The sequence below is a fragment of the Bos taurus genome, chromosome 14, assembly GCF_002263795.3.
Source record: "Bos taurus isolate L1 Dominette 01449 registration number 42190680 breed Hereford chromosome 14, ARS-UCD2.0, whole genome shotgun sequence".
Lineage (NCBI taxonomy): Eukaryota > Metazoa > Chordata > Mammalia > Artiodactyla > Bovidae > Bos > Bos taurus.
In genome coordinates, this window is record NC_037341.1 from 33,408,706 (window position 1) to 33,422,177 (window position 13,472).

Here is a 13,472-nt window from a genome sequence, read left to right on the forward strand (position 1 = left end):
CAGATCGCAGGAGCGGAGGGGGAAACATCTTTAAATTTAGCCTGCTAATTAGCCTAAAATACCCTCTTCCCTCCTAACCATGTCCATCTCTTCCTCATTTATCTAAAAGAAGCTGAGAACCTGCTCCAACTAGCATAGATCTCTGTGAAAAAGCCATTGGTAGAAATCAGAAAGAGGAGACTTGATCTAATTTTGGCACATCGCTATCCTTATGCTTGGCCTGATTTGAGCTCAAGGAACTTGGCGGGGGAGATAAAGTGTAAGTCTCCTTTCATACCCTCCAGAAAACAATGCATGCAAATGAATTCACAAACATTGCTAATAGGTTTCCAAACTCATCAGAGTTGTGAGCTGGCAGAAACCTTGGAGGCAGGTTTGAGCAATGCCCTATAAAGTGCACTAATTGTCACTGCTCCCATTTTTTATCTGTGGGGATACTTGCCATGCTCCTTGTTGAAGCTATTAACCTTTCTTTCCCTGTTGTCCTAAGGAGAGCAAAGCAATCAAGATTCCCTCCAAAGACTAAATCAGCGTATCTTGCCCATTATCACAGCTGATTAAGTGTCAAAGACAACTGTGTCGAAAAGAATATAGATCGTTTTTTTAGAAAGAGAGGAAAGGAATGAAACAGAGACTTCCATGGAAGGAGGTGATAGCCTGTGGGCTTGTCCTAAGAAGGACATGTGACATAGGCTTGGTCCCTTGGGCATGGCTTTTGCAGCTGTTCTGGTCCTTGAATCTACATGCGATTAGTCATGCCTAGAAGCCTCTGACAGTGCACATTGCCTGAGAGCTTTCTGAATAAACTTTACACTGGAGTTCCAGGCCAATGATACACACTTAGAGGAAGCAGGTGTTTTCAGTTTTCATCTTTTCTTTCTTTCTCATTCCATCTCTTCCCCCACTCCCCCTTATAGTCTTGCATCAGCCCCTTGGATTATAGATTAAATTGTTCTATTAACAAGTCAGGCTCTAATCCCAACAGCTGGATCATTTTAGTTGTGCAATTAACAGAGTGTAATCCGCAGGAAATCAACTGCTCCCCATATTGAGTGTTTCAGATAAACTAATTTATAGAATGCTGCCCCTTTTCCCTGTGCATCCAGATTTTGGTCATGACTTTCATTGGCAATCATTGTGTAATTCTAACAGGTGAATTTTTAATTTCACGAAAAGATTTTTTGTGTGTGTGCATTTATGCGTGTATGTGTGTATGCATGTGCGTGTCTGCAACTGTGAATTTGTAGTGGGCGTGGGTATTTCCTGTCCTTGAAGCAATTAAATTTTTTTAAAACGAATTACATCAGCGAAACCTGAGAATGAAATAAGTATCCGGTGTTTCATGTACTGTAGCATTTGTATTGCCAGATCTGATCATTATCTTGGGCAAGCAGGACTTGACTTTTTTTTTTCCCCCTAATTCTTAAATGGTACATTACTTTTAAAAAGATGTTTGTGTGTGTTACTATGCTGGCAACCCTAGAAAGTAACTGGCAACTGATCTCTGTTTCCGGAAGATGTTTTTCTCCTTGGGAAGTACAGTTTCTCTTCGTGCTTAAGATCTTACCTCCTCATTCAGTGAGTTGCTTCTGAGGGAAAGCAGTATTCAAATGTGATCTGATGAATGTCACCTTTTGTAATTTTTGTTTTGTGTCAAATGTATGTTTCAGGACTACTTCACAGACTTAATCACTAACGAGAGCATTAATTACTTCAAAATGTCTAAGAGAATGTATCCCCATAGGCCCATTATGATGGTGATCAGCCACGCGGCGCCCCACGGCCCCGAGGACTCGGCCCCACAGTTTTCAGAACTGTACCCCAATGCTTCCCAACACATGTGAGTAACAACCTCAACTCTGGGACCTGCTGATCTTGAGCCTCTCCTTTGCTCCCCACCCATCTCCTCCCCTGCACCCCATTTCTTTCCACGTGGCATCTCCACAAGGCAGGAATGGGGCTTCTGCCCCGAGACCACAGATCAGGCAGGCCCTGAACTCAGGGGCTTGCTGAGGTGGCTTGATTACGAATCACATCTCCAACATCGTAAGTAACTGAACAATAACAAGAACAACAAAATGAACAGAGAGAAGCACATGGGGTGACTGGGGGGTGGTTTTGATCAAGGGCTTCCTTCAGTTGTCTCAAATAATATTCATCAACGTGATCTAATAATAATAATGATCAAACGGTATGTTTCTTATAGCAGCAGAGTGGTAGTGATCCACACCCCCAGTCTGGTTATAGAGACCTGGGTGAATTTCCTGGGCTCGGGCTGTCGCAGCTTTGCCACAGATGTCTGATTAGAATTGCTGCAGAGGCAGCTGCAGAGGGCATGCCCGAGAGGCCGTCTCAGGTCACGGCTTTAAAATAACCTGATGTTTCTTTTTGAGAGGCAGGAGCCTTGGGGAGGGGATTGGGAGGCCCAGAGGAGAGGCTGATGGCTTATGGCGATGAGACAGAGAGCAGAGAGCTGTATTAAGCTGACCATTCTCACGAGACGCGTGTAGTAAGTCTGGATACTTAGGCAGCGAAGAATGTGATTTTGTTTTTCTACTTCTCCACACCCGTTCTTCTTATCCATTGCAATGATATGCAGTCCTCCACGCAGAGCAGTGGGCTGAAAGTTTAACTATGAGAAGAGTAGGAAACAAGGAACTGATACGTTTCCTTCATCACTAAACCTCCAGAATTCATTCTTAATCTATTTGTGCTTAAATATTATCCCTCTTCAGCCACACTGATTTTAAAGCTATGGTCCCAGATGGGGAAAAAAATAAAGATTAAATGTACTTCTTTATGAAAAGAGATAAGTAACTACTGAAGGCATTCTAGTTGCTGGCATAACATATCCCTGGAAAACTTTTTATTCATATTTTTTATCTTATTATAACTAATAAACTTATGGCTCCTTGTCAGTGGTACTTAGATCCTCTCTATCATATCAAGTGACTTAGAAAGAAGGAAAGACGGGAACTAACAATACATAAATGAAGCCAGGTGAGTGTCCTACTGAGCATACCCAGAAACTTGGAGGATGGAAGTGTTTTGATGCATAAGATACTGTCGACAAAGAAAGCTGCCCCAGCAACTGAGGTATAGGGTCTGGATGATCCATTGTGTTTTGGAATCAACCCTGTGGATAAATATTCAAGACTCTCTACCCTATGTATAATTATGCAGCTGAATTCATAAATGAAGCCCACCAGGGACTAGTGACTCTCCATTAGCCATCACTGGCAGATGCAGTAACCTGCTGGTTCAGTAAAAGAAATAGGTCTTTGCAGATTTCTTCCATGCCCTGGGACTCACCTTTTCCTTTTCTTTGAGTCTGAAATTGCTTTCTTTGTTGCATTAGCAGAATCCCAGCCTAAGGTGATTTTCCACAACTGTAAACCTCACTGCTGTTTTCCCGGGAGTTTGAGGACAAGAAGTTGACAAAATGTGTTTTATGGCTCCTTAGAAGTCAGCTTGCCTTTGAAGCTTCGGGGCAAGGTCCTGAGCCTACAGGAAAATCAGCCACAGGTCAAAAGGTTCTGACAGCTCAGCAGTGTGCACAGACAGCAGTGCAGGATGAGAGAAATCTGCAGAGTTCTCAGGGCTTCAACAATAGCTTTAAAAAACAAAGAAGAAGCATCTCTGATTAAATTCTGCTTCATTCCACAAATATTTATGCGTGCCACCTGTGACACTGTACAGCACAGCAGGGATATAGGCGCAAGGAAGACACAATTGCTGGGACTTCCCTGGTGGTCCAGTGGCTAACACTCCACCGTCCCAATGCAGGGGGCCTAGGTTCAATCCCTGGTCGGGGAACTAGATCCTGCATGTAACAACTAAGAGTTCACATGCCACAACTAAGACTTCCTGGTGCAGTCAAATAAACATAAAATAATCTGCATTTTTTAAAAAAGAGACACAATTGCTCATTCTAGAACCAATGAACTAGGACAGAGGTCAGCACATGGAGGCCACTTCTGACTTGCCACCAGTTTTTATAAATAAAGTTTTATTGAAACACAGCCATGTTCATTTATTTAGGTATTATCTGTGCCTGCTTTTGCAATGCAACAGTGGAGTTGGGTAGCTGTGGCAGATGCCATTCAGCCTGCAGTGCCTAAACTATTTACTGTATGATTCTTTACAGAATAAGTTTGTTCTGGGCTCTTGCTCAAGGAGGAAGACAGACAAAGAGCCTTATCAAAGAGCCTTGTCAGCAACAGGCTCAGAAGCAAGTGCTAGAGCAGGGAGCCCAGGGTCTGTGAAAGTTTGGAGGAGGAAGCATACTCATCTTTTAGAAGAACCAGGAGAACTTCAGGGCCAAGGAGGCAGGCAAAGTGGACTGCAAAGGATGGGCAACGTTTCTGCAGCTGATAGACAGAGATTGGGTACATGATTTCAGGAAAAGTGGTCACCATGAGGCTGTCTAAGATGTGACCAAGGAAGTGAGGAAAGAAGTAAGGGATAAAGCTAGAGAGAGAAACCTGCAGGGTATTGAGAACGTGAGTGAATTTGTATGTAGCTGTAAACACAGTCCCTGGAGACTGTTTAGTCAAGGTAGACATCATATGTGACTTGACCATTTTTATATGTGAAGTTTTCGCTATTCCTTTTTAGTTCAGATGAACCACCTGTGTGCCTTACTGTGCTCAGGGCTCAGTCATGTCCGACTCTTTGCAGCCCCATGGACTGTACCCCACCAGGCTCCTCTGTCCATGGAATTTTTCAGGCAAGAATACAGGAGTGGGTCTCCTGTTCCTACTCCAGGATATCTTCCCGACCCAGGGATCAAACCTACGTCTCTTGTGTCTCCTGCATTGGCAGGTGGATTCTTTACCACTAGCGCCACCCTGGGAAGCCCTGTGAGCCTTACTAGTGATTCTATAAAGCTGAATCCACACATTGGCAGAGTGAAAGCTCTCAGGCCTTGGAGGCAAATAAGCACTGGTTCCTATCTCAGTGGTCCTTGCTGACCTGTAGGCAGTACCTTTCACCTCTCAGAACCTCCATTGTCTCATCGGTAAAATGGGAGTAATAACCAGCAACTTGGCATGATATCATGAATGACAGTTAAAAGAGACCTCACCTTGGACCTGGAACACAGAAGCCACTTCATAGGTACTAATTCTCCGTGATCCTTCCTATTAAGATGAACCATAAAAAAAAACAAACAAAACTGTTTTTGCTGGATTTGATCTTTCTTGACCTACAAAAAGGTGCTGTTTTGTTTGGTGAATTTCAACTTAACATTCAAGGGGAAGCAGCTAGGGAAGGAACAAGCTGGTTCTTGTCCGTTGTGACCTGACAAGTCTGTTGACGAGCTAAGACCTGCATTGATGAGGCTCTCACCCTGCCTATTCTAAAAACAGACAGAAGCACCAGCCTGGGCTGTGTTATCTTTGCCAGGTGCAAACCGTGCTCTTGGCAGTTTGAAGAACACCCTTAGCCATAGAAAATAAAAACTCACACGGTGAGTTGAGTGGTTCAGCTTCTGTTTGCTGCTAAGCCCGAGGCTTTGGAGCCCCTAGAATCAGGAGATCCGCTGTGTCTCCCACAGACCTTGAAAGCGTTGAATTCCGGGCATCTTTGTCATCAAGGTCTCCCTAGCCATCACAGGAAGAAAGGGCTGGAAAGAGTCCATGTGCATCTCTCTTGAGGCTGTGAGTGACTGCCTGGGTTCACAGTTCAGGCTGCACACAAAAGGAGTGAGACAAATTGAAGACAAGCTTTCCATTGTGCCGCTCGGAGCTCTTGAATGGCTGGTCTCCTTAGCAAGAACATGAGCAAGGCATTCAAGCAAAGCGATGCAAGAAGTTAAGTGCTTTGCAGAGATATTTGGCAGGCCCTGTGAAAACAGAGGAAGAAACTGTAGGTTCTGTGCTGTCGGGGGCAGGGGAGGGGGATGCAAGCCATGTGAGCACTTTCCTTGAGGTTGCCTTCCTTGGTGGTCAGGCATTATCCAGATGTCTTTCATCCGCCTTGGGTTAGAGCTATCTGACCCCCACTGCCTGGAGCGAATGTATCAGGTTTCCATGGTGTTTGCCATCGCCAACAAAGAAAGAAAGCCAGTTCAATATTGAGGCTAGAGGTTATGCCAACCAACTAAGAAAGAGAACGGATTATCGACCGCATGGAACAGGGGACCCTGTTTAATCAGACAGTGGCTCAGTCACTCCTGGCCTCTGAGAGATCTGAGGAAGTCTCCATCATGATAATACATATAATCATTCTTATCACAAAGCCCTTCACTATGACTAAGACTCTACTGCACGTTCCAGTAAATTCTCTCCCCCATGCTGCTGCTGCTGCTGCTATTAGCTTCAGTCGTGTCCGACTCTGTGCGACCCCATAGACGGCAGCCCACCAGGCTTCCCTGTCCCTGGGATTCTCCAGGCAAGAACACTGGAGTGGGTTGCCATTTCCTTCTCCAATGCAGGAAAGTGAAAAGTGAAAGTGAAGTCACTCAGTCATGTCTGACTCTAGCAACCACGTGGACTGCAGCCTACCAGGCTCCTCCGTCCATGGGATTTTCTAGGCAAAAGTACTGGAGTGGGGTGCCATTGCCTTCTCTGTCTCTCCCCCATATCCTCATAATAATGCTAAAGCCTCATCCTCTTGGCATCATTTGTCCTGGCATCAGTGATGTGATAATACTCACTTATAGACAAAAGCTGATGAGAGAAGAGATTACGTTTGCCTTCTTGATGATTCTGTGAGATGCTGAGGATCCCTTGACATTTTTCCACCAACTATGCCTCCATGACGGAGAAGGCAATGGCAACCCACTCCAGTATTCTTGCCTGGAAAATCCCATGAACAGAGGAGCCTGGTAGGCTGCAGTCCATGGGGTTGTGAAGAGTTGGACATGACTGAACGACTTCACTTTCACTTTTCACTTTCATGCATTGGAGAAGGAAATGGCAACCTACTCCAGTGTTCTTACCTGGAGAATCTCAGGGACAGGGGAGCCTGGTGGGCTGCCATCTATGGGGTCTCACAGAGTTGGACACGACTGAAGCAACTTAGCAGCAGCAGCAGCAGCATGTCTCCATGAACTTAAAGAAAAATTTTGTTCCAGTTCAACAGCTCTTTCTTTCTATCCCTGGAAATGCATTTGACTCTGTACACACACACATACACACACACACAGACACACAGGTTCATGTGAAATCAAAATTTAGGCAGAACAATCCACATCAACTAACTTGCAGATATTGTTCTGATCGTAGAGTTTGGGATGGACACAGCATGTCAAAGGGACAACTACCCTTAGGAAGCCTCAGAACATTTCTGAAACACCTTTGTTGCCTAAAGTTGAAAAGAAAGGACTTCCCTGGCAATCCAGTGGTTAAGACTCCATGCTTCCACTTCACAAGGTGCAGGTTTGATCCCTGGTCAGGGAACTAAGATCTAACATGCTGAGTCATGCAGCCAGATAAATTAATTCAAGTTGGAAAGAAATGTCTTGCCTTAAAAAGAATTTGCACATTCTCTCTTCATTTCTTCCACAAATACATAAAAGGATATGCTTTCAAAGAGGAGAGAATTTTAAATCCTCCATAAACATTTCTGACTTGAGCAGGATTAATTGCTCCCTTTGTGGCTCAGCTGGTAAAGAATCCACCTGTAGTGCGGGAGACCTGGGTTTGATCCCTGGGTTGGGAAGATACCCTGGAAAAGGGAAAGGCTACCCACTCCAGTATTCTGGCCTAAAGAATTCCATGGACTGTATAGTCCATGGGGTCACAGAGAGTCAGACACGACTGAGTAACCTTCACACACACACTTCCCATATTACCTCTGTATTCTTCTCTCTGTCATTTACTACATATCCCATTGCACTGGCTGTTCACTCAGATCCTTGATGTCCAGCCACACTTCAGAATATCCACACTTAACACCACACGAATGACACCCTGCTGCTATGCAAGGCATCTCTTTCCCAAAGGATCCATCTCTACTTCCCGTTGCCTGGTGGGCACGGCTCCTGCTGCCTTAGTCGTATGATACATTTTTGTTTAGCAAATGCATCAACATGTTAACCCTTCCAACTAGCTGACATTAAAACCCTTTTAAAAATAGTGTGAAAGTAGTTGAACAATTGGTTTTATGAATTAAAGGATACCTAGTGATAGTATAAATCCATAAATTTTTAGATTAAAAAATGAATACCCAAAGTTTATTAAAAAAAAAAAAAAAAAGACTCAGCGGCTTTGCTCAAGTCACGTAAGTAGATAGGGATGAAGCTGAAGCCCAAACTCCACTCTTCTGGGCCCTAGATCTTCCCACTACACCAGGCCTGTTCAATATCTGTCACAGTCACAATTTTTAGTAGAAGTGTTCCCTATGTATGTATTGACACAATTTCTAGTTGGAGTTCATAGCATCATCGTTGGAAGAGTCTTTGAATTAGTTTTGTGATATGCCATTTTATTGTAAGGCTTGCCAACTGGCACTAGTGGTAGAGAACCTGCCTGCCAGTGCAGGAGATGTAAGAGACTTGGATTCAATCCCTGAGTCAGGAAGATCCTCTGGAGAAGGAAATGACAACCCTCTCCAGTATTCTTGCCTGAGAAGTCCCATGGATAAAGGAGCCTGGAGGGCTACAGTCCATAGTGTCACAAATAGTAAGATACAACTGAAGCTACTTAGCGTGTATCTTTTTTATTGTAAAGTTTTAGGATGCACCTGTAATCAAGACAATTTGATGTTATCCTGCACGTGTTCAGTTGTTACCCACCTAAAGACATTTGAACTCGAGTGGAGAATCTCTCCACAAAGTCTCATCAAGTTTCATTTTAGTGAAGGCTGGGATGGTGTGGCTTGGGAGATTGTCTAGAATATCCAATTTTAATAGTTTGAGTGTGTACTTCTTGAATCTGTACAATCAGCTTATTCTGGGAATTGAGACCTGTTTCTCAGTGAGAGATGATCCTGCTACCAATAAGGATATTAAGTGTTAGGATTTTTGTTGTTGTATGAGACTAGACGGGTGGCTTCCCTGGTGGCTCAGTGGTAAAGAATTTGCCTGCAGTGCAGAAGACTGCTTGCAGTGGGGGAGATGTGGATTTGATCTCTGGGTCAGGAAGACCCCTTGAAAAGGAAATGGCAATCCACTCCAGTATTCTTGCCTGGGAAGTCCCAGGGACAGAGGAACCTGGGGGATTCCAAGAGTCGGACACAACCAATCAACTAAACCACCACCACCATGAGACTAATAGCAAATGAAGAAAACACACGTTCAAATATAAAATACTCAAAATGTATTTTCTTTGGGGTGACAGCAGAGGCCATCAGTGGTACCAGATGAACTGCTAAGTTCTTTGTGTTTCCCCGAGAATGGGTTTAATATGCAACACATGCATTTCTTCAAACTATTTCTGTGCCACTAAGAATTAGTCTCCTAAAATGTCCACCCATCAAGAAGAAAGGGGACATGATTGATTTGAGAAATCTTATCCTTGTTATGTCAATAAGCAATGTTAGCAAGAAAAGCAAAGCCTGGGGAGAATCTGATATTGACGGCAAAAGTTGAACATGGAAGTGCAGTGGTCTGAGGGATCCGTCCGTGAGCTATACTGTGCTGAGCAACTATATTTTTGTTCAGTTGCTCAGTCACGTCCGACTCTTTGCAACCTCATGGACTGTAGCCCACCAGGCTCCTCTGTTCATGGGGTTCCTCAGGTAAGAATGCTTGAGTGGGTTGCCATTTCCTACTCCAGGGGATCTTCCCAGACCAGGGATCAACTCATGTCTCCTGCATTGGCAGGCAGATTCTTTACCATTGAGCCACCAGGAAGCCCGCGCTGAGCAATAACGCTGAACAAATGATGACTAGAGAAAAACAATGTGCAGAGAAGCCTTGCTAGTGAAAGCTCACCTTTTATAAGTATTGGAATCATCTTTTGAGAGTTACAGGTGCGTTCCTAAGAGTATACGGTCTGGAGAGCACAGTTCTGGGCCAGACGTGTATCTGAACAGACACAGAAAGCCTCACCAGACCAGACACACATGGCTGACACTCTGACATGAATTTTTGAGGTTTGTTTTTCTTTTTTATGACAATCTCATCCTTTGTCCTCTCCATTTTCAAGCAAAGAGTCAGAGTTCTCTACCTTTTCAAATATGTCTCCAGGGTGTTCTGGAAGGTCAGACTTGATTCTGTATTTGCAACAAACGTAGGAACACAGCAGCTGGTGGGAGGCATCTGAGTGAGAAACAGAAGCAGCTAATATTTTAAATCAGGATAAGCAGGATAAAAGCTAAGAACTTTGGGACTTACTTTTTAAATATTTATTTATTTGGCGCTGTCAGATCTCAGTTGCGGCACATGGGGTCTTGGTGCGGTGCACGGACTCTCTAGTTGTGGCACGTGGGTTTAGTCGCTCAGCAGCATGTGCGATCTTAATTCCCCTACCAGTGGTCAAACCTGAGTCATCCCCTGCACTGCAAAGAGGATTCTTAACCACTGGACCACCAGGGAAACCCCAGGACTTAACTTTTGATAGAAGAAATGTATGGATCACTTCTTTTAATGATGGGAGTTTGAGATGCTTGTTGGAGAGGACAGTTCAGTGTGACATCATGAAAGGAGCAGGGTTCCCAACCTGTCCTTTCTGAGCCATCTCCGTATGCTTTACTGTCTCATTTGTAAAATAGGAGTATTTTATTTTCTTGGGCTTCAAAATCACTGTGGACGGTGACTGCAGCCATGAAATTAAAAGACACCTGCTCCTTGGAAAGAAAGCTATAACAAACCTAGACAGTGTATTAAGAAGAGACATCACATTGCTGACAAAGGTCCATCTAGTCAAAGCTGTGGTTTTTCCAGTAGTCATGTATGGATGTGAGAGTTGGACCATAAAGAAGGCTGAGTGCTGAAAAATTGTTGCTTCTGAATTGTGGTGCTGGTGAATACTCTTGAGAGTCCCTTGGACAGCAAAGAGATCAAACCAGTCACTTTTAAAGGAAATCAACCCTGAATGTTCATTGGAAGGACTGATGCTAAAGCTGAAGCTCCAGTACTTTGTCCACCTGATGCGAAGAGCTGACTCATTGGAAAAGACCCTGATGTTGGGAAAGATTAAAGGCAGGAGGAGAAGGGAGCAACAGAGGATAAGAGGGTTGGATGGCATTATCGACTCAATGGACATGAGTTTGAGCAAACTCCAGGAGATTTTGAAGGACAGGGAAGCCTGAAGTGCTGCAGTCCATGGGATCACAAAAAGTCGGACACGACTTAGCAACTGAACAACGGACTACAGAAAGAGGCGCTGCCCTCTCGGGGCTGCCTCAGCCATCAGTGAGCTGTGATGTGATAAGCTCTCTCCCAGCTTCCTATGAGTATGAGTGGTCCCAGGTTTTGTCCTCTGAAGCCTCTGTGAAGCCTCACAAGAACTCTTTGGAGTTCTTGCTCCCATTACAGATATGTGGGAACACAGACTTAAAGAAAAAGAAAAAAGTTGCTCCAGATCACACACTAGTAAGCAACAGTCCTGGGCTGAGAATTCAGGTCTGATTCCAGAATATTCTGGAACAATTGGATATGTGGTTTTCCACCATTCCCTAAAACAGTCACCTGCTTCTCTGTGTCTCACGTTTTTAGCCAACAGCTCCCAGCTCCGTCTGATCACTGTAAGTTGATTCTTAGTTAGGGCAGCAAGCCTTCATTATCACAGGGCAGAGGGACAGAAGAATGCATCTTCCAGGAATTTGGCAGACACCAGCGGGAGGCACCCACAGGTCTTTGGCAAAAGATCAGTTTTCAACAACTGTCAATTCCAGCAACCCCCAACCTTCCACCTGCAGGCCCCTTGAACAGCTGCTATTCTGTGGGAAGCAGTGGCAGCCTGTCTTCCCCTAAAAGGCAAATGGTTATCCTCCCCCTCCTGCTGAGACTCCACCTGGGATCTTGTCCCCAGAGCTGGAGGGGGAGTGGTCATCTCCCATATTCAGAAATTAAGAGAAAAGAAAAAAAAAAATGGGATGGAGGAAGGACAACTTCGACAATAGACCCAAACTCTCCCTTTTAATAAAAGCCAGACTGAACATATGTCATTCTGTAAATCCGGGAGTCCAATTTGAGGCTTGTAATTTGCTGCGAGCTTCCCTGTTCCTCAGGGCGAGGTGGATGGAGCCGTGCCAAGCACTGGAAGGTAACCGGTGGAAGATACGATTTACCCACTATGAGCCTGCTTCTCGGTTCCCTATTGTAATTTTTATTTGTGTTTGAGGTTTTGTGGTTAAAAAAAAAAAAGAGTCAACTAGATTTATTTTTAAATTAAAGCACACCGACATCAAAGGCAGTAAGAGGAGGCTGGTGAGGTATTATGAAGAAAGCCCGTGTAATCTTTTATAGCCATATTCTTTTTCAGGGCACGTATCAGTAAGTGGTGAAGGACCTTTCGTGACCAGCTTGCTCTATTTCTCTGACCTCAAACTCCCCCCAACGGTGAAAATCTCTTTCCTCTGGGATTTAGAAGCTCCCCCTTCTCTCCTCCTCCTCTTCAGTCTCTTCCTCTAATCTTGTTTGTAAGGTTACATGCTGCGTTAAGAATAAGAAACCCGGGCTTAAGTCCTTTCCTACTGCCCAGGCTTCTGAAATACAAGGGTCTCATTTGGTCTGTGGTGCAATGGGAGATACGAAGAACCCTTTCAGACCAAAAATGGGACCATTCGGTTCATGAGTTGTCTGCTTGGTGAGCAGAGGAAAGTTCGTGCTGACAGTTTCTCTGATAAAGAATGGCAAGTGATATCTGAAAATTTGTTTATTTAATGTCACGGATTTTTTTTCCCACCCAGATCCTTATATAGAATACATTTGTTTATTGGCTTATGTAGGAAACTCAGGTACTTTGTTCTGGGCACTTTAAATAGATAGATAATAGATAAATAGACAGACAGGTTTAAAGATTTTAGAGGGTGAGAGGCTGAGTTTTTTTGGTTTTTTTTTTATTGTTTTTTTTTGCTGCACTATGCAGCATGTAGGATCTTAGTTCCCCAATCAGGAATCGAACCCACGCCCACTGCATCAGAAGCACCGAATCTTAACCACTAGACCACCAGGGAAGTCCCTAGTCAGATTTGTTGTTCCTCAAAGCAGATTTTTATGAGATGCTCTTATCCCCATTTCCAGGTGAGCAAATTGAGCTACATTTACCTACCCTACAAATATGTCTCTTTAAAAGGAAGTTGACTGACACCTCTCAGCATAACTTGTACACTTTTAAGGACAGTTTCTCTTGTGCTCAGTGTTGTATTGGCATTCGTTAAGCAGCCAGCATCCATACAGATGATTAGGGTAACTTTCTACACAGGAAGGCCAATGGTACCAAAACAGCATTTTCAACTACTAAAAGAGAAGCGCTGCAAATCCACTGGTGGAAGAAAATATATAGTAACAGGTAGCATATAGAGAGCCTCATGTTCTGTGTACAGTCACGCAGCTCAGAAACTCCAAGTTTCCTCAATAG

General features: G+C 44.1%; 1 protein-coding gene across 8 annotated transcripts in view; it reads left to right on the forward strand.

Annotated features, from left to right (window-relative positions):
• The window catches only part of SULF1 (sulfatase 1), a 199,113-nt gene that overhangs the window by 131,175 nt on the left and 54,466 nt on the right, over window positions 1–13,472 (forward strand). For 6 of the 8 annotated variants that reach the window (XM_059874426.1, XM_025001836.2, XM_059874425.1 and 3 more), the window contains one exon: window positions 1,671–1,840. In XM_059874426.1, coding sequence (XP_059730409.1) covers window positions 1,671–1,840 — 170 coding nt within the window. The remainder of the gene's footprint in view (window positions 1–1,670; window positions 1,841–13,472) is intronic. The other 2 variants (XM_059874427.1, XM_025001835.2) reach the window with 1 other exon arrangement.